The sequence below is a fragment of the Hemitrygon akajei genome, chromosome 14 (genome assembly GCF_048418815.1).
Source record: "Hemitrygon akajei chromosome 14, sHemAka1.3, whole genome shotgun sequence".
In the NCBI taxonomy this organism is placed as follows: domain Eukaryota; kingdom Metazoa; phylum Chordata; class Chondrichthyes; order Myliobatiformes; family Dasyatidae; genus Hemitrygon; species Hemitrygon akajei.
In genome coordinates this window covers 33,828,985-33,849,370 of record NC_133137.1, presented here as the reverse complement: position 1 = coordinate 33,849,370, position 20,386 = coordinate 33,828,985, and the positions used below count along the sequence as shown (strand labels likewise).

The following is a 20,386-nucleotide window of genomic DNA, read 5'->3' as shown; positions in this document are numbered from 1 at the left end:
TGAGGTGTTATGCCATACTTTGGCCTCTAGAGGGCGAGCATTAACCACTATGCTGAGATTTTACAATTGGCAAATGTCTCACCCCTACAGTCTCACTTCTGAACCACGGGATAGCTTTTTTCTCCCTGAGTGACCATTCAATAAATTGTTAAAATGTACTGAGTGCCTCCACTGTATGTATCTACATGCTTCAACTTCCACATCTAACAATTATGCTCATCAGATGCAATTATTATTTATTCTGCTTGAAGCATGATTAAATTCATGCTTTGTGGGCCCAGCAAGCAAGCTCTTGCCCTCGTCTATTCTTACAGGGAATGGTGCCTCAGGGGGCCACACAACATTTGAATCTAGCTTGTCAATAATCGCAAGCTAGTTGTCAAACATGTTGTGATCTAATCTAGCACATGTGAACAATAGCCTCTTCCAAGTTTCTAGAAAAAAGTTTAGACAAAACATGTGACTTAAGTGGAGTTGGGTGCCTGCAATTTTAAATGGCAGTTGAATCGTAGGATTGTGGACACCCCTGGATGTGTGTAGAGATGACTCAATGCTAGACTTGTGCTTCCTGACTCTGAATCAGAAAGAAAAGTCAATTCCTATGTTAATTGTATCATTGAATCTGATACTTTATTATTACAATAGAATGTGGGAAGATGCTGTCTTTTCTGTGATACATTAGAGGCCTTTCTTTCAGAAGCTGTGAAGCATCAAGAGGCTATTTGATGAAAAATACAGCAGGAAAGTTTTGAGTATACTGTATTGTCCAGTATTTGTCTCAATCAATATTAACTTTTAAAAGATAACTTGTCAGATAATGCTTCTATTTCATACAAACATCTAAACGACTTGGGAATTTTGGGAAAAAGTTGAGCATTTAATGGGTCAACAGTAATAGTATAAAGTATGAAAAGGTGCAGTATCAAAAAAGGAAAGTGTTCTTACACATTGCCACCCTGTTCTCAATGCTGTGGGCGGTATCAGTGAGATCATTGTAAGGCATGGGGATATCCGGGAAAACTATTAGTGACGTATCCACATATCTTGCTATGCTACTGAACTTGCCTTGGATCCTTTTAGGATGCAACTCTCTCTACACATTGTCAAAGTTTAAAACAAATTAAAGTTGCCTAGAGAAATGGGACTGATTACCTGTTGAGTCTTGGTGCACTTTGGCTTATTAACATGTTTTAACATAAATGCAAAAACATTAACCCCATGATCATGAAAATGATAAATGCTGGAGCCGGAGTGAATTAGGTTTTAAAATCACTGTATGCTGTGGAACTTCAGGTATACAGTTTGATCTCTTTACATCTTCAATCCTTAAAACAACTTGCCTACTTTGAATGGAGTCTATGTTGAAATACTGGATGTGAATACAATATTGGCTAAGATGCCCTTTACAATTGGGATAGCTTGCTGGATGCCACTGTCTAGAATTCAACATAGAACAGCCATTTTCATAAATATATTCACTTTCTGAACAATTCTGTGGTTGCTGTGCCCCACAAGGAAGAAGTCAGCCAGACTGTATTAGGATAAATATGTAAATCATTGAAAGTGGTGAAGAGAGAAATCTGAGAAGAGAATGTGATAAAGGTTCTCTATCCCAGCCCTTCCCCAAAAAGAACAGCAAGTCTTTTACAAGCCTTACCTGGAGAAAGTAGAGTACAATGTAAAGGTGGCTCATGTTCATTGGATTCAGCAGCTTGACCATGGCAAGAATACTCGCTGAGGGGAGGAAATCAGAAACTTCTCAGCAACAAGCTTTATAAGGACGAATGAACATTCTGAAAGGAACATTAACTTTCTGGTATTCAATGAACAATGGATATTTTAATCAAGAGCCTACAGCAGAAAATTACAGGACATGAAACCCGAGACCTTGCACAAAGGCCTGCCCTGAGCGTGAAAGCACACAACTACATTTCACGTTTGTACAATATGTCAATATTAATGAGAGGATGTGGGCATCTCAGTGCTGGTGGTGGGGAGAGGAAATGTAATCTTCAAGTGTGAAATGAGCAATGGTGGCGGATTGCTGTGAAATACTTATCTATATAGGAAACAGCAAGATAGGGAGCTTCTTGATAGAATTGAAATCTGTTAAATAACTTCTAAAATTTCTGACACAATCATTCCTTCCTCCTTTATTGTACATTCTTCCTTCTCCCTTTCCCTTCAGCAACTCGAACCCAGACAATCAATTCTTTAAACAAACAGGAGGAAATCTACAGATGCTGGAGATTCAAGCAACACACACAAAAAATGCTGGTGGATTACAGCAGGCCAGGCACTGTCAATATTTCGGGCCGAGACCCTTCGTAAGACCCTCCTTATTGATGCTGCCTAGCCTGCTGTGTTCCACCAGCATTTTTTTGTGTGTGGTGGTTGAATCAATTCTTTAACATTCTTTTGCAGTAATTTATCAGTGTGATTCCCCTTGATCCCTTGGATTTCTCCACTCATGAAATTCCAAGGTTTTTAAAGCATAGCTTTGTCATCGCCATATCATTACTTCCTTGTTTACTCACCCCACCCTTCATGGTTCCCTGCTCGGAGGTCCTATGCTCAGGTAACAATTAAAGGCTGCTTTGTGTATCTGATGACATCAGAATCCGGTTTAACATCACTGGTATGTATTGTGAAATTTGTTTTTGTAGCAGCAGCAGCAGCAGCACAATGGAATACATAATACAAAAACAATTACAGTATATGTATGTATACATATATATTAAAAAAGTGAGGTAGTGTTCATGGGTTCGCTGTCCATTCAGAAATGATGGCAGAGGGGCAGAAGCCATTCGTGAATCAGTGTGTGTGCCTTCAGGCTCCCGTACTGCCTCCTTGACAGTTGCAATGAGAACATGGCATGACCTGGGTGATGGGGGCCACCTTTTTGAGGCATCATGTCCTGGATGCTACAGAAGCTAATGTCCATGATGGAGATGACCAAGTTCTCCACTTGCTGCAGCTTATTTCCATCCTGTGCAGTAACCCTCCCCTCCCCTCCCCACACCACACAGCGATACAGCCAGTCAGAATGCTTTCCACAGCGCATCTGTAGAAACTCGCAAGTATCTTTGGTGACGTACCAAATCACCTAAAGAAATAAAGCTGCTGTCAACCAAATTTGTCGTCTTTGCATATATTGTAGTTTTAGTCAGTATAACAGCATAACTATTTCCTGCTGTCAGGTGTAGCTTAATCTATTAGTGTCAGAACTAAATCATATTTGATCTTTACTAATTAATTGACTTGTGCTACCTTAGCAATTAGCAATACGTTAGTGTTCCAAGGCCACACACTTAGTGTGATCCATTGTAACCCCACAAGATTCAGGAGAGAGGAAAGACAGCACGTTCAGGCTCTCACCAACCTGGGGCCCAACAGAAGATAAAAGCTGTGGAATACAAGACGATACTCCGTTCAAACACACCGATCTTTGCCCACTGTTCAGCTCCAAAATACCCCGTCATATGCACCAGTTTATACAAGAACCAGGTTTTAATTAGAAAAATCTGCAAAGAAATAAGAAAACAAGTCAACCAATTGCAGAGATTCTGACAAAACATTCTGAATAAAATTACTATAGCCAAACAACAACTTGCCTCTCTTGTAGTATCAAGGGTGCTTCTAAGAACCTTCCATAGCAGGGATTCCAAACCCTTTTTTATGCCATGGACAAAGACCATTAAACAAGGGGTACATGGACCCCAGGTTGTTTACCCATAGTCTACAGAAAGTTTGACTCCAAAAAGCTACAGGATTATTATAACTCAGGAAGGTCATTTGAACAATTGGGTTTAATCTAGAACATAAACAGTATGCCGGAGGAACTCAGGTGGTCAATCAGCATGTGAAGGCAGAAGTATTTTTGGGCTGAACCTGCCTCAGGACTGAGGTATCATGGGAAAAGAGACTGGTAGGAAAATGTTGGAACCAATGGAGAAAGAATGATGGGTAGATGGCACCTGATTCTGCTCCTTAGAATGTCAATTCCATCAGAACTGTTCCAGCAGTGCAAACTTCTTGATTAGTCAGGGCATCAAAGGTTATGGGGAGAAGGCAGGAGTTTAGAGGGAAAATAAATCAGCCATGATGGAATGGTGGGGCAGACTTGATGAGCTAAATGGCCTAATTCTGCTCCTATGTTAATACGCAGCAGCCTCTCCGGACTCTGGATTGGGGATTGCCAAACATTGCGTGGATATTCTGGTGTGGTCTGTTTTGTCATGTGCTTTTGTGATATCATTCTGGGGGAACGTTGTCTCATTTTTTAACTGCATTGCATTTGTGGTTTCTAAATGACAATAATCTGAATCTGAATGTCTTGTGTTGCCCAGACCTGGCCTGTAAATTGCGTCTCAAGTGAATACAATATTAAGTTTGTGGGAGAATCACCAAAGTGTTTATATATTTTAAAAAAACAAGGGGTGGGTTTTCTAAGTGTATATTGTTATATAGAGAGAACCTAGGAGAATGCAGATAGTTTAAAACATTTGCAGTGCATTTATCCTGACGTGTTGAAAAGATTAGCAAAAGAAATGTCTGTTACTGATCAATAAATTCACCAGCCTTGTGAGTGTTAGGATTGGCCGGGATTGTCAATTCTCCAAACCGGTAGACACTATCTAGATGCAGTCATTGTTTTGAGGAATATTTCTGTACTAAGAGACAATGTAGAGGGGGATAGTTGAGGCAATATTGCCTCTAAGGTGTACGCACGCGCACACACCTTATTTATACTGTTTTTATTGAAGAAATTATTGATTCGCTATGTCGAGTTCCAAAGAAGCCAAGGGCGTGAAGCGCATATAAACTATGACTAGTTTATTTAAAACGGAATGGCTTCATGAAACAGTAGACAGTGCTACACTGAAAGCTCGTGAGGTCAGGAACGTGCAGCCATGAGAAATATTTGTGTACAATACAGAAACTGGTGTTACCTGCATGTATTGTCGCGATGCAAAAGTTGCTGGAGAATTTGCAAGTAGGAAGAAGTGGAGTGATATTTGGAAATTTGACTTTTTAAAGCGTCATTTAGCAAACAAGTCACATATGGACAGTGTGCAAAAGCTCCAGCAAGAAAATCCTTCATTACCCATTAAAGGCCTGTGTCATTTGTTTTATGAGAGTGCTGATGAATGAGTGTGAAAATGATACCCAGAGATCGAAATTCTTATTGACAGTGTTTGCTAGCTGTTAAAATGAATACTTTAATTTATAAAATTCAGTGTGCAAATATTGTTGTCACTGAGCTAAAGATTGCACAGCACAAGATGTTTGTGCAAATTAGTCTAACAAGTTAGAGGGAACATTGGTTGAGGGCAGGTCAACCAGAATCAGGCACTTCTCAATGTAGGGCCTAAAACCATAACAAAGTCCAGGAGTTGAAGTTGATCCAACTGTGGCTGCTGGAGCTTCTCTGAACAGCCACCAATGGGAGAGATGATTGTCACAGAAGTTAACTTTAAGGGGTAATTTCAAAAGACAGAAGTTAGGAGGAGGGGTACTCCAAACCTGGGGCCAAAGGTACAGCCACCAGTGGTGGAATAACCCAGGCAGAACACCCTGCCTCAATCTCCAGTCTATAGTAGATTTGATTTCGATTATATTAGGTGTAGGATATAATTCAAGGCAACAACCTTCAAAAAGTTAAGGATTGGGAACTGAAAGATCCCTATCCAGTGTGAACCGTGGGTGTGACAGGATTAGATTTCAGGGAAAGTGGGGGACTACCAGCTTCAGACATGGTCAGCTGAATAAAATCCAAAGAGCACCAATGGGAGCGTGTTTCATGAAGATTGTTTACAGGATAATCAGCCTAAGAAAAAATTCTTAACCAATCCATGTTACATTATAATACAACATCGGTTTAGCCCTATCATTGTCTGTATTTAATCAGGATCTACTGGAAGTAGCACCCAGGGCATCTTCAAGGGGCAATGCCTCAAAATGGCAGCATCCATTATTAAGGACCCCACAACCCAGGACATGCCATCTTCTTATTGCTACCATCAGGGAGGAGGTACAGAAGCCTGAAGGCACACACTCAATGATTCAGGATCAGCTTCATCCCCTCTGCCACTTGATTTCTGAATGGATATTGATCCCATGAACATTATCTCACTACTTTTTTTTTAATTTTTGCACAAATTATTTAACTACATACTTCAATTTTGTGTTTTTTTCTTTTTCTCTATTATTATTACGTATTGCATTGTACTGCTGCCGCAAAGTCAACAAGTTTCACGACATATGCTGGTGATGTTAAACCAGATTCTGAATATTAATGAATCCATTTTATATTATGATACATCATTGGTATAGCCCCATCATTTCTGTATTTAGATAAAAATGGAACCACATGTTTGGAAAAAATCCGCTCCCAAACACGATTTGCATTCAAATTCACACCGATCTCCATACCCACTATATATAATCACCACAGATTGTCAAGAGCTTAATTTAGACGAGACGAAAAAATCCCTTTTAGAGAAATGAAACAAAGAGAACATCGATTTTATGCAAATTAAGCTGCAGTTCTGAACACAGCCCTACCACACAATTTTAACTGTAGCACTGAGAACTCTCACACTTTTGGATCCAAAGATTGGGTGTTCACTATCCAAACCAACGCAAAATCTTGAGTATTACTCCAGTGCAGTGACGAGGTGCATCCTACATTTGACTGTTCCTCCAGTGCAGTAACGAGGTGCATCCTACATTTGACTGTTCCTCCAGTGCAGTAACGAGGTGCATCCTACATTTGACTGTTCCTCCAGTGCAGTAACGAGGTGCATCCTACATTTGACTGTTCCTCCGGTGCAGTGACGAGGTGCATCCTACATTTGACTGTTCCTCCGGTGCAGTGACGAGGTGCATCCTACATTTGACTGTTCCTCCGGTGCAGTGACGAGGTGCATCCTACATTTGACTGTTCCTCCGGTGCAGTAACGAGGTGCATTCCACAGTTGCACTTTTCGGTGGTAATATGTTAGTATATGGGCTATTGGACTCAGGAATGGCTAATGAATTGTAACAATAATTGTAATTTAACTGATATGGCAAAGTGAACTATCAAGTTTATCATCATTATATGCCCTATCATTATGAGGTAGGTGATCATAGTCCCATGACCATGATTTGTTCTTGGCAAAAATTTTCTACAGACGTAGTTTGCCATTGCCTTCTTCTGGACAGTGTCTTTACAAGATGGGTTACCCCAGCCATTATCAATACTCTTCAGAGATAAAAATGATACTTAAATAGTTGATCAGAAAAGAGTGAGCATTGGGAATTAAGAATCGCTTTCTGAGTATTTGGAAGCAAACTGTCGTAAATCACAAGATTTTAGACAGGGATAGTGTTCCTAGTTCATTTCAATGATTTGGGTACAACATTTAGAGTGAGGTGTGTTGAAATGTGACACTAAAATAAGAAAGTCAAGATTAAAAAGAAGTGAGATGAGAACTGGTTGGTGGAATTCAACTTTAATAGTCACAAGATGTTGGAGTAAAAACCAGTTGTAACAACACTAAATCAATCTTTCATGATTCTGTTATGGTTATTATTCTACTATGGATTTATTGAGTATGCCCATAAGACAATGAACCTCAGGGCTGTATATGGTGACATATATGTACTTTGATAATAAAATTACTTTGAACTTTAGTGGAAGCAGGCTTAGTGCTCTGGATTAGGAAAGGGATGCAAACCACAGGTTCCAGAACATTAGAACATACAGTACAGCACAGGAACAGGCCATTCAGCCCACAATGCTGTGCTGAACCAGCAAAAAAAATCAAATCAAAAACACCCAAACACTAATCCCACCATCTTCCTCACATCCATGTGCCTATCCAAACATCTCTTAAAAGCTTCACACCAGGCAGCGCATTCTAGGCATCCCCAACTCTTGAGTAAAAATACTTACCCCTCACATCCCCTTTGAACCTACCCCCCTCACCTTCAATGCATGCCCAATGGTGTTAGACGTTTCAACCATGCCTACTCTATCTATGCCTCTCAATCGTATAAACCTCTATCAGACCTCTCCTCAGCCCCCACCACTCCAGAGAAAACAACCCAAATTTAAAGACAGAGCCTCAAGTTAATGGAATTCCAGGTTAGTAAATTATAATAAAATTCCCGTAAGGCTACTGTTGGAATGCAGAATTCAATATTAGGACTGCACAATGAGTGGTGATTGAACAAGCTGAAAGACTCCCAAGTGTTCATCTCCAGCTTCCAGGTTTAACACTGGAGATAAAAATCTGTCAGTGTTAAAGACAACTTGGATTTGTGGAAGATGGGAAAGAGAACGGGAAGGAAAGGGAATGGGTAAATGTAATGTACCTTGGGGTGGGCGGGGAAGGGCAGTATCTCCAGCCCCTACCCCTGGGCGATAGATTGTGTCTGCATGGTTTCTTCCTTGTAATTCTGTGCAGAACAAGGGGAATGAAAATGGCACGAATTAACCAAGGCACTCTAAACTAATTCCCAGTGGATGCCTCAAGAGCAGGTGGTGGATAATCACCCGTCAGACTCATCTGAAGGACTTTGGCTAAACTCCCAGGGAAACTGAAAAGGAGAATCTGCAGTCTAAGTAAATCATTCTTACCACAAGTCCAAGTAAAGTAAAGAAGAAAGTGATGAGGAAGGTGATGGTGCTGTACAGGTAGACAGCATAACATGCAGATCTCTGATCCACAGTGTAGCTCTCTTCAAGTACTAACGGCAGCAGGAAGCCTCTATGAAGAACAAAACAAGAAATATCAGTCTTCTGCTCCTTGTGACCTTCAGCAAAGTCTGATGCAGATTAAAGTGCAAAGCAAAATAATTCTGGGTAGAAATGTTCAAGTGGTCATTCAACATTTCCCAAATCCTCGCTCATCAACTGGTCATGGAGTCAGACAGAAGTACGGCACAGAAACAGGCCCTCTGGCCCGTCTTGTCCATGCCAAACCATTTAAACAGCCTAGTCCCGTCGACTTCCAGCCGGACCAGAACCCTCCAAACCCCACCTATCCATGGACCTCCAGGTCTAGTCTCACCCAACCTCAGTGGAAAAAGCCTGCTTGCATTTGCCCTAATCTCCTCATAATTTTGTATACCTCTATCAAACCTTGCCTCAACCTTCTATGTTCTGAGGAATAAAGTTCTAATGTATTCAGTCTTTCATTATAACTCAGGTCCTCCAGTCCCAGCAACATCCTAGTAAATTTACTCCATATTCTTTCAACCTTATTTACATTTTTTCCTGTAGGTAGGTGACCAAAACTGCACTCAATACTTCAAATTAGGCTTTATCAACGTCTTATGCAACTTCAACATAGTATTCCAACTCCTATACTCAATTCTTTGAACTACAAGTACAATAGTTGGGATGTGCAGCCCCAGTGAAATCCACACAGACAGAACATCAAAACCACAGCAACCCTGGTGCAGAGCCTCTCTCTTTCCCTCTGCCACTTTGTCAGAAGCCATTGAAGATGCTGGAAGTTAATATTGTGCATTTAAAATTTTCTTGTGATGGCCAATTATCTCAGGAGAGATTTCTCAGAGAAGTTTACCAAGTGTTTTGGATGTTTCCTATGATGAAAGCTTACTGACTTGAGGAGTTACTGGCTTTTCCCCAAAGATGCTGCTCAGCCAGTGGAGAATTTCCAGCGCTTGCTCTTATTTCAGAACTGCAGCTGCACAGTGGTCATTCACCCTCCCTAAAAATTAATTAAGTGCCTGTAGTCAGATTCCCACCCTGACAACGCTAATTTTCTGAATGCAGAGCTAGTTAGCTTCCCGCTAAGGGGGCAAATCCCCATCTGGAAGCAAGCTCCCTTCCCAAGGAACAAATAATTGGCCAGAGATCAGCCACGCACTCAGATGATGGTGACTTGCTGCTGTGCAGAGTGGGCGCCAGTCACATCAGTGACAACGTACAGAGCTCCTTCAACATAATAAACGTCCTGAGCCAAGTCAAGCATTGACCAATGGTCCAACCAAAGTTGCATATGCCAATGGAGAATTTGAGAGCCCAAGTCAATGGCCACCAGCGGTGGAGCTTTGAAAATGGAAGCTGCTGCAGAGGCCAGCACTGGAAGAATGCAGATCCCTTGACGGGTTTGCAGAGATAGACACCAGGACAAAGGGATTTGGAAACTAGGATGAACCAATGTAATTAAATGTGGACATACTCAGCAAGTCAGGCAACATGTGGGGAGAGAAACAGAATTAGCAGCTCAAGCCAGCAACCCTTCATCAGGTTACATGAGCCAGGTAGGTAATTGGGCTCAGTGGGTGAAGGCAACAAGGAGGAAGATAGGAGTTAGTCAGCTTTGTTTTGGATAAGTTTGAAAAGTGTTCAGACAGGAAGCACTGGAATGGAGGAGTTCAGAGATAACAGGGCCGCTGGCGGGCACCACTGGTGTGGGATTGTGAGGTGGAGAGACGTTCATGGTGATGCCGCAGACGTGATATGGAAAGGACACTTGAGCTTTTTATAACTGTACATAGTCTGATAAAGATTACTTACGAGCTGCTGTAGTTGGCATAACAACCATATCCATTTCCAATAGAAAATACCGGAACCATCAGCATGACAGGAATCAAGCTGCAAAAAAACCTGAGACATTAATGGTCTGAAAGGCTTCGCCCTCGCCCTAAAGTGGCTGCAAGAATGCTGAATGTAATAAGCTTCAGGTATTCTGAATCCCACTCATTAGGAATCAATGACCTCCCTGTATTCCAGTACAACTCGTAACACCTCCCCAGTCAACTACTGTATTGTACAACCGAGTGAAGATGGGAATGACTTTGTATTAAACAAAACACCCACAATACAGTTTGCACATTGAGAGAGGCCCCAACTTGGAGAAAAATAGATTTCCTTTTATTTTAGTTATTTTGTATTTACTGACACACCACCCAGCAATCTGCCGATTTAATCCTAGTCTAATCCATGGGACAATTTACAATGAGCAATTAACCTACCAAACTGATATGTCTTGGGACCGTGGGAGGACATAAGAGCCTCACAGGGAGAAGATACAAACTCCTTACAGACAGCGGCTGGATTGAACTCATCGCTGGTACTGTAAAGCGTTGTGCTATGCTATCGTGTTGCCCCTAGTTAAGGGAGCATTAATCAGACTTTGGTTATTCAAACACCAAGCCATCTGCTCTAACCACAGGCACAGTGCTGGTCTCGGCTGAGATGATGCATTTGCAGCTAAGTGTGATTCTGGACAGTGTAAATGAATTTCTGTGACATGTTGTATGAAGGGGAGTTTCTCCTGGACCATGTAAATTATCAAGAACAAAACTCCAACTCCCACGAGTGAATGAAATATTCAGGGTAGTTACTACAATACAACTGGCACCTGCTCAGCCGGCCACTATTCAGCTCATATAAAGTTTCTCAAGGAGCTATGCAGGAGTGTTACAGAGTGAAACAATTTAATAGCTCCCACTATAAAAATATTATGATGGATCATAGCAATTTTTGTTTTATGAAGTGACTCACAGGAGAGGAGGGAGAGTGGTTCAGGGAGGGAATGGGAGGACTCAGGGCTCAGCTACAATGGTAGAGCAACCACCAGGGATGACCAAGAGGACAGAATTGGAGTACAGATCTCTGGAAAGGTTTAGGTGTGCCGACAAGGGGAGAATAAAGGTTGAAAGGTTCATTTTATTACCAAAGCAGGTATTCAGGACACAACTCTGAGATTTGTCTTCTCCAGATAGCCAAGAAAAACACTGAGGTGGTTGAAGACATCAACCACTCCCCATGCAAAAAAGAAAAAGAAACAAGAACTTGCAAACCTCAAACCCCCCCCAACCCCTCTCTCGCACAAAAACTAACGTAACACCCACAAGAAGAAAAAACACAACAACAATAACATCAAACCCCCCAACCCCTCTCTCGCACAAAAACTAACGTAACACCCACAAGGAGAAAAAACACAACAACAATAACATCAAACCCCCCAACCCCTCTCTCGCACAAAAACTAACGTAACACCCACAAGGAGAAAAAACACAACAACAATAACATCAAACCCCCCCAACCCCTCTCTCGCACAAAAACTAACGTAACACCCACAAGGAGAAAAAACACAACAACAATAACATCAAACCCCCCAACCCCTCTCTCGCACAAAAACTAACGTAACACCCACAAGGAGAAAAAACTCAACAACAATAACATCAAACCCCCCCCAACCCCTCTCTCGCACAAAAACTAACAGATCGCCCACCCAGAAAAACAGCAACAAGAACATCAGACCCAAAATCCTCAACCCCTCCCTCCCTCACTCAGAAGCTAATATATTACCTATAACATAAAGGTAATAGAAAGGGACAATTGTACATCTAAGATACTTGGACCAGGAGCCACGGGGGAGATGGGTGAATAAGACTTTATAAAGTTAGGCCACATTTGGAGTATTGTGTACAGATCTGGTCGCCCCGCTATAGGAAGGCCGTTGAGGTTTTGCAGAGGGTGTAGAAGAGGTTTACCAGCATGCTGCCTGGTTTAGAAACGTGTTATCACGATAGGCTGAATAAACGTAGGTTGTTTGCTCGGGAATGGCGGAGGCTGAGGAGAGATCTGATAGAGGTTTACAAGATTATGAGATGCATAGATAGAGTGGACAGAGAGTATCTGTTTCCCAGGGCTGAAATATCTAATACCAGAGGGCATGCTTTGAAAGTGAGAGGGGGTAGGTTCAAGGGGGATGTGAGAGGTAATTTTTTACTCAGAGAGTGGTGGATGCTTGGAATGTGCTACCTGGTATGGTGGCAGAGACAAATCCACTGGAGGCTTTTAAGAGATGCTTGGATAGGCACATGCATATAAGGAAGATGAAGAGTTATGGACGTGGTGTAGGTAGGAGGCAATAGTGTTTGGGTGTTTTCGATTTGTTCTTCTGTTGGTTTGGCACAACATTGCGGGCCGAAGGGCCTGTTCATGTGCTGTGGGCTCTACGACTCAGTGAGAGTGAGGATGCAGCCAGCGAGTGGACGTGGGACACTCCAATTGGCAAATCTTGTGTAATCAAAGGCATGGATGAGCAGGGGTGAAAAAGAGATTCAAATCTCAAACTGTGTAGAGTTAAAACATCCCAATCAGGACAGAGCTGTGTTCCTATTAGACATGGAGCTAATTAGTCAAAATCATTAATACTAGATATTCTGCAGATGCTGGAAATCCAAACCAACACACCCAAGATGCTGGAGGAACTCAGCAGGTCAGGCAGCATCCATGGAAATGAATAAACAGTCAACATTTTGGGCAAAGACCCTTCCTCAGAACTGGAAAATGGGGAAAACGCCTGAATAAAAAGGTGGGGGAGGGGAAGGAGGATAGCTTGAAGGTGATAGGTGAAACCAGGTGGGTGGGAAAGGTCAAGGGCTGGAGAGGAAGGAATCTGATAGGAGAGGAGAGTGGACCATAGGAGAAAGGGAAGGAGGGCACACAGGGGGAAGTGATAGGCAGGTGAGAAGAGGCAAGAGGCCAGAAGGGGGAATAGAAGAAGAGGGGAGGGGGAGGAAATAAATCATTGGTGTAGGTGGGTTTCAGAGACCAGAAAGGTCAAACATAACGTTATATGTGGTCAAATCGCTCCACTTCTGCAGAATGGGATTAAGTGGATGAAACCCAATACCAGAAATTCAAAAGACCAATAAAAGAATATTTACCTGAATAAGATTACAAGAATCTTCTTCACTCTGGCTCTCCGTTCAGTCATGTTCTTAGGGGAAAAAACACAAGTAAAAGAATAAAGCATTAAAACAGGTTAATTCTGACACCTGAAGCCCGCCTTTGGCCAGGGTCAACCATGGACATTGCATCCCAGCTGTCTACATGATACACAAGCCAGGGCAGTACGATATAGAGAGCAAGCTGTTGTCCATGTAGCAAGCTCCCCCTCTTCATGCAGCTGATGAATCCAAAGGAACGGCAGAGACCGACACAGCCTGGCATCAGCGGTAACCCTCAGGGTGGAGGACCTCGATACAATAGCAATCACTGAAGAGGTAGTGCTGAGCAAACCTGTGGGCCTGAAGATAGACAAGTCCCCTGGTCCTGATGGAATGCATCCCAGGGCACTGAAAGAAATGGCAGAAGTTACAGTAGAGGTTTTGGTGATAATTTACCAAAATTTTCTGGACTCTGGGCAGGTCCCAGCAGATTGGAAGATGGCGAATGTCATTTCACTGTTCAAAAAACAATGTAGGCAAAAGGCAGGTAACTATAGGCCAGTTAGTTTAACATCGGTAGTTGGGAAAATGCTTGAAGCTATCATTAAAGAAGAAATAGCAAAACATTTGAAAAGAAGTGGATGCATCAGGCAGACACAGCAAAGACAGGTCCTGATTGACAAACTTACTGGAGTCCTTTGAGAATATAATGAGCGCAGTGGATAGAGGGGAACAGAAGGATACTGTTTATTTGGATTTCCAGAAGATGTTCAATAGGTGCCACATAAAAGACTTATCTAGTTCGGCACAGACTAGAAGGGCCGAGATGGCCTGTTTCCGTGCTGTAATTGTTATATGGTTATAAGATAAGCATGCATAGAGTTGGGGGTGATGTGTTAACCTCCTTCCCCTCTCCCCACCTTTTTATTCTGGCATCTTTCCCCTTCCTTCTCAGTCCTGAAGAAGGGTATCAGCCCGAAACTTCAACTGTTTATTGATTTCCAGAGATGCTGCCTGACCTGCTGAGTTCCTCCAGCATTTTGTGTGTGTTTCTTCTAAACACCATGTCCACACTGACAAGTGATTTCAGGAGAGGAAGACACAAGCTTATTACTTTAACTGCACATTCGGTACCAATGGAAATGGCTGATGTAAAAATGGAACAAGCAGTAACAATCTCGGAGTTCTAGATTCCAAAACCAAGGAGGAGGCCTTAAAACCCATCTTCTTGGGAATATGTCAACACTTCACTGGAAACTTTTCATCCTAATTCCACCCACTTCAGGAAGAGAAAACACCAGAGGTCCAGAGCTTCCTCAACAGAACTTTAAATTCCTGGGAGTCACTATTTCCAGTGGAGCTGTCCTGGACCCAGCACACAAGTGCAATTGAGAAGAAAGCTTGACAGCACCTCTACTTCCTTAGGAGACTGCAGAGATTTGGCATAACATCTAACTCTTCGACAAGTTTCTATAGATGTGCAATGGAGACTATATTGACCGACTGCATCACAGCCTGGTATGGAAACACCAATGCTTTAGAATGGAAAATTGTCAAAAGGTAGTGGATACGGCCCAATACATCATGATAAACCCTCCCAACCATTGAACACATTCATGTGAAACACTGTCGGAGGAAAAGCAGCATCCGTCATCAGAGATCTTCAACACCCAGGTCACACTTTCTTCTCGCTGCTGCCATCAAGTTGAAGGTGCACCACCAGGTTCAAGAACAGTTACTACCCTTCAACCATCAGGCTCTTGAATAAAAGGGCATAACTACACTCGACTTCACTTGCCCCATCAATGGAATGTTCCTACAACCAATGATCTCACTTTAAGGACTCTTTATCTCATTATCTCATGTTCTTGTTATTTATTGCAATTTATTTATGTTTACATTTGCATAGTTTGTTATCTTCTGATCTTCCACTGATCCTGTTATAGTTACTATTCTAGTGATTTATTGAGTATGCCCACAAGAAGATGAATCTCAGGGTTGTATGTAGTAACATATATGTACTTTGATAATAAATTTACTTTGAAATTTGTCAACATTGTTGTTGACAAGAACCAACCAGTTTTGATGGTGAAACTAATGCCTACAAAAGCTGAAGTGGATTTGAGGGCACACTAATTTCACTTCATTGCTCCAAATGCCAAAATGCTACAATTAGAATGGAGTTAAAATTCTCATTTTCTCTTTCCATAACAGATGTCTAACATGCTGCGTACTTTCACATCAGAAAGACGTGCTCACACAATGGCTAATACATTAAAGCTACTGCTGAGACCTCCATTTTCTCATTTTATTGCATTAGAAAATAAAAACCAATTTACTTATGAAGAGACACAAAGATTTGTACCATCACTCAGCATGGAAACAGGTCAAACACCATACCCAAACTGAACAGTGGGCACATCCATATCAATCCCATCTTCCACCATTTGAGCCTTTTGCCAAGGGGATTCAAGTGCTCACTAGACATTCCTCAAATGCAATCGGCAACTCTGCTTTTCATAAGACCAGTAGATATGGGAGCAGAATGAGGCCATTCGGCCCATCACATGTGCTCTAGCATTTCATCATGACTGATCCAATTTTCCTCTCAGCCCCAATCTTCTGCCTTCTCCCCGTATCCCTTCATGCCCTGACCAATCAAGAATTTATCAACCACTGCCTTAAATATACATAAAGACTTTGCCTCCACAGCTGCCTGTGACAACTAATTCTACAGATTCACTACTCTCTGGCTAAAGAAATTCCTCCTCATCTCCGTTCTAAAAGGACGCCCCTCTATTCCGAGGCTGTGCCTTCACCCTCCTTTCAGGCAGCATATTTCAGATACCCTCCCCTCTGAGTGAAGAGGTGCCATTATCTGGGCCACGTGCAGATTGCCCCTCTTGTCCCTACTCTACAGGAGTGGTTGAGTGGTGTCGCAGCAACAACCTAGCACTCAATATCAAGACCAAAGAATTGATCATGGACTTAACGAAGGGTAGGACAGGGGAATGACACCAGTCCTCATAAGGGGATCAGGAGTGGGAAGGGTGAGCAATTTCCAGTTCCTGGGTGTCAACATCTCTGAGGATCTATCCTGGCTCCAACATAACAACCCAGTTACAAAAAAGGCAAGACAGCAGCTATATTTCATTAGGATTTGAGGAGATTTGGTTTGTCACCAAAGACATTCGCTATTTTTTTACAGATGTGCTGCGGAGAGCATTCTAACTGGCTGCATCACTGCCTGATATGAGTGGGGAGGGGGCTACTGCACAGGATCGAAACAAGCTGCAGGAAGTTGTAAACTCAGTCAGCTCCATCACGGGCACTCGACTCCCCAGCATCCCGGACATCTTCAAGGAGCGATGCCTCAAAAAGGCGGCATCCGTCATTAAAGACCCCCATCACCTAGGACATGCCCTCTTCTCACTGTTACCATCAAGAAGAAGGTACAGAAGCCTGAAGGCGCACACTCAGCGATTCAGGAACAGCTTCTTCCCCTCTGCCATCCGATTCCTAAATGGACATTGAACCCATGGACACTACCTCACTACTTTTTCCCCTCTGTTTGCACTACTTACTTAATTTAGCTTTTCAATATTTTACAGTTTACAGGCTTTATTATTACATATTGCAATGTACTGCTGCCACGTGACAACAATTTTCACGACGTGCCAGTGATATTAAACCTGATTCAGATTCTGATTCCCTAGTTATTCTTTTGCCTTTAACATGCTTAGAGAACACCTAGAGATGAACCTTAATGCTGTGTGCCAGTGAATGCTGTGTTCATGAATCCTCTTTGCTTTCCCAATTTTAACTTTCGGACATCTCCCAACACTTTGTAGATTTCATGGGTTTTCCCATCTTTCGTTCCCTGTACAGTGCCTGTTACGTCCTTCCCTTTTCCTCAATATCCAACCTTGATTTCCTTTCCACATCCAGGATTCCCCAATGTTTTTATGCCATAGACCCTTACCATTAATCAAGGGGTTTGTGGACCCCAGGTTGGAAACTCCTGTTGTAAGTGATCCTTGTCTATCTTTGCCAGCTCTCGTCTGATTTTAATATAATTGGCCTTCCACAAATTTAAGAACTTTATTCCCAGGTTGTCCTTACTTCCATCGATATCCACTACAAAATAAATAAAGTTATTGTCACTATCTCCAAAATTTACCCCAGTTGACATCCCCTCCATCTAACCAGCTAAGTTCCTCAAATAAAGTCCATTAGTCTTCCTTCCCTCATTTACATACCATGTCAAAAAGTTCTCCCAAGAAACACCAAAAGCTCCACCTCCTTTCAGCTGTTCATTCTACGATAATGAGGTGGAGATACATCCCTACCAAAGGAGGTGTAAAGCGCTCCGTCCCTCTGCTAGCCTGCAGACCACTCTTGGGTAAGGTATAGCATCTGCTTAGCCCCCCGGTCAGGGTCACTTGAAGCCAAAGCAGCTGATCCATATCACATATGGTTATGCGGTCTCTGACGCCAGGCAGACAATCTCTGAAGAGTATTGATAATGGCTGGAGTCACCCATCTTGTAACGACACTGCCCAGAAATTGCAATAACAAACCCCCCCACTTCCGTAGAAAAATTTGCCAAGAACAATCACGGTCATGAGACCAAGATCACACACGTCATACAACACGACACGTGATAAGGATGATGATTCTATGATTACTCCAGTTAATAGTTGGGAAATTGATTAGTACTATAATCCTAGTTTAAAATCATATCTCTCTACTATTTCACTTTGTAAATTTACTTTGAAATTTTCTTGCTACATATCTGTTTCTCTACCTCCTGTTGACTATCAGATGGTCCCGCAGTAAAATGACGACACCCTTTTCATTTTTAAATCTCTACCCATACGGTTTCATGAGGCTCGTTCTTGGATACGCTCCTTCAGGACTGAAGTAATACAAAGCTACCTGTTCATCGACAAACCCTCTGTCTCACCTCAAATCCTGTACACCAGGGTATTGAGTGCCAGTCCTGCATCTTTCAATCAAACGTCAAGTGATGGCAACATTGTAAGCCCACAAGCAACAATATTGTAGCCCCAACAGAAGGCACTCAATTCTCAATGACGCTACCGAGTCTCCTCATTCCCATTGAGGTTACCAGGTCTCCCAATTCCCACTGAGGCTACCGGATCTCCTAATTCCCATTGAGGCTACCGGGTCTTGGGAATAATGCACAAGGTGCAAAATCAGTTCATCCCCCGGAGAAGGAAGGATTCAAAGGGGGTAAAGGGGCCACAGTGGTTGACAAAGGAAGTCAGAGACTGCATAGCATTAAAAAAAAGTAAGTATGACAGAGCTAAGGTGAGTGGGAGGACAGATGATTGGGAAATTTTTAAGGAACAACAGAACTTAACTAAAAAGGCAATACAGGGAGAAAAAATGAGGTACAAACGCAAGCTAGCCAGGAATATAAAGGAGGATAGCAAAAGCTTTTTTAGGTATGTGAAGAGAAAGAAGATAGTTAAGAACAATGTTGGGCCCTTGAAGAATGAATTGGGTGAAATTTTTATGGGAAACAGAGAAATGGCAGAAGAATTTAATAAGTACTTTAGATCTGTCTTCACTAAGGAAGACACAAACTATCTCCCAGATGTATGGATGGGCCAAGGACATAGGGTAACAGAGGAAATGAAACAGATTGACATTAGGAAGGAAACGGTGATGAGAAGACTGATGGGACTGAAGGCTGACAAATCTCCAGGTCCAGATGATCTGCAACCTAGGGTACTAAAGGAGGTGGCCCTGGAAATTGCAGATGCATTGGTAATCATTTTCCAATGTTCCTTAGATTCAGGATCAGTTCCTGAGGATTGGAGAATGGCTAATGTTATCCCACTTTTTAAGAAAGGAGGGAGGGAGAAAACAGAGAACTATCGACCTGTCAGCCTAACATCAGTAGTGGGGAAGATGCTAGAGTCCATTATTAAAGATGAAATAGTGGCATATCTAGATAGCAGTGATAGGATTGGGCCGAGCCAGCATGGATTTACCAAGGGTAAATCATGCTTGACTAATCTATTGGAGTTTTTCGAGGATGTAACCAGGAAGTTAGACAAGGGAGATCCAGTGGATGTAGTGTACCTCGATTTTCAGAAGGCATTTGATAAGGTCCCACATAGGAGATTGGGGGTAAAATCAAAGCTCATGGCATTGGGGGGAAGACATTGACATGGATAGAAAACTGGTTGGCAGATAGAAAGCAAAGGGTAGCGGTGAATGGGTGTTTCTCGGAATGGCAGGTGGTGACTAGTGGGGTGCCACAGGGCTCGGTATTGGGACCACAGCTGTTTACGATTTACGTCAACTATTTAGATGAAGGCATTGAGAATAACATCAGCAAGTTTGCTGATGATACTAAGCTGGGTGGCAGTGTGACATGTGATGAGGATGTTAGGAGAATTCAGGGTGACTTGGATAGGCTGAGTGAGTGGGCAGATACTTGGCAGATGGCGTTTAATGTGAATAAGTGTGAGGTTATCCACTTTGGGAGTAAGAACAGGAAGGCAGATTATTATCTGAACGGTGTAAAGTTAGGTAAGGGAGAAATACAAAGAGATCTAGGAGTCCTTGTTCATCAGTCACTGAAGGTGAATGAGCAAGTGCAGCAGGCAGTGAAGAAGGCTAATGGAATGTTGGCCTTTAT

General features: G+C 42.4%; 1 protein-coding gene across 1 annotated transcript in view; it reads right to left on the bottom strand.

The window, feature by feature from the left end:
• Nucleotides 1–20,386, bottom strand: part of tmem116 (transmembrane protein 116) — a 37,820-nt gene that overhangs the window by 689 nt on the left and 16,745 nt on the right. Inside the window, exons 6-10 of the mRNA XM_073066980.1 lie at nt 13,708–13,760; nt 10,541–10,618; nt 8,630–8,759; nt 3,383–3,524; nt 1,658–1,734 (exon numbers count right to left, since the gene is read on the bottom strand). Of these exons, the coding sequence (XP_072923081.1) occupies nt 1,658–1,734; nt 3,383–3,524; nt 8,630–8,759; nt 10,541–10,618; nt 13,708–13,760 (480 nt within the window). The remainder of the gene's footprint in view (nt 1–1,657; nt 1,735–3,382; nt 3,525–8,629; nt 8,760–10,540; nt 10,619–13,707; nt 13,761–20,386) is intronic.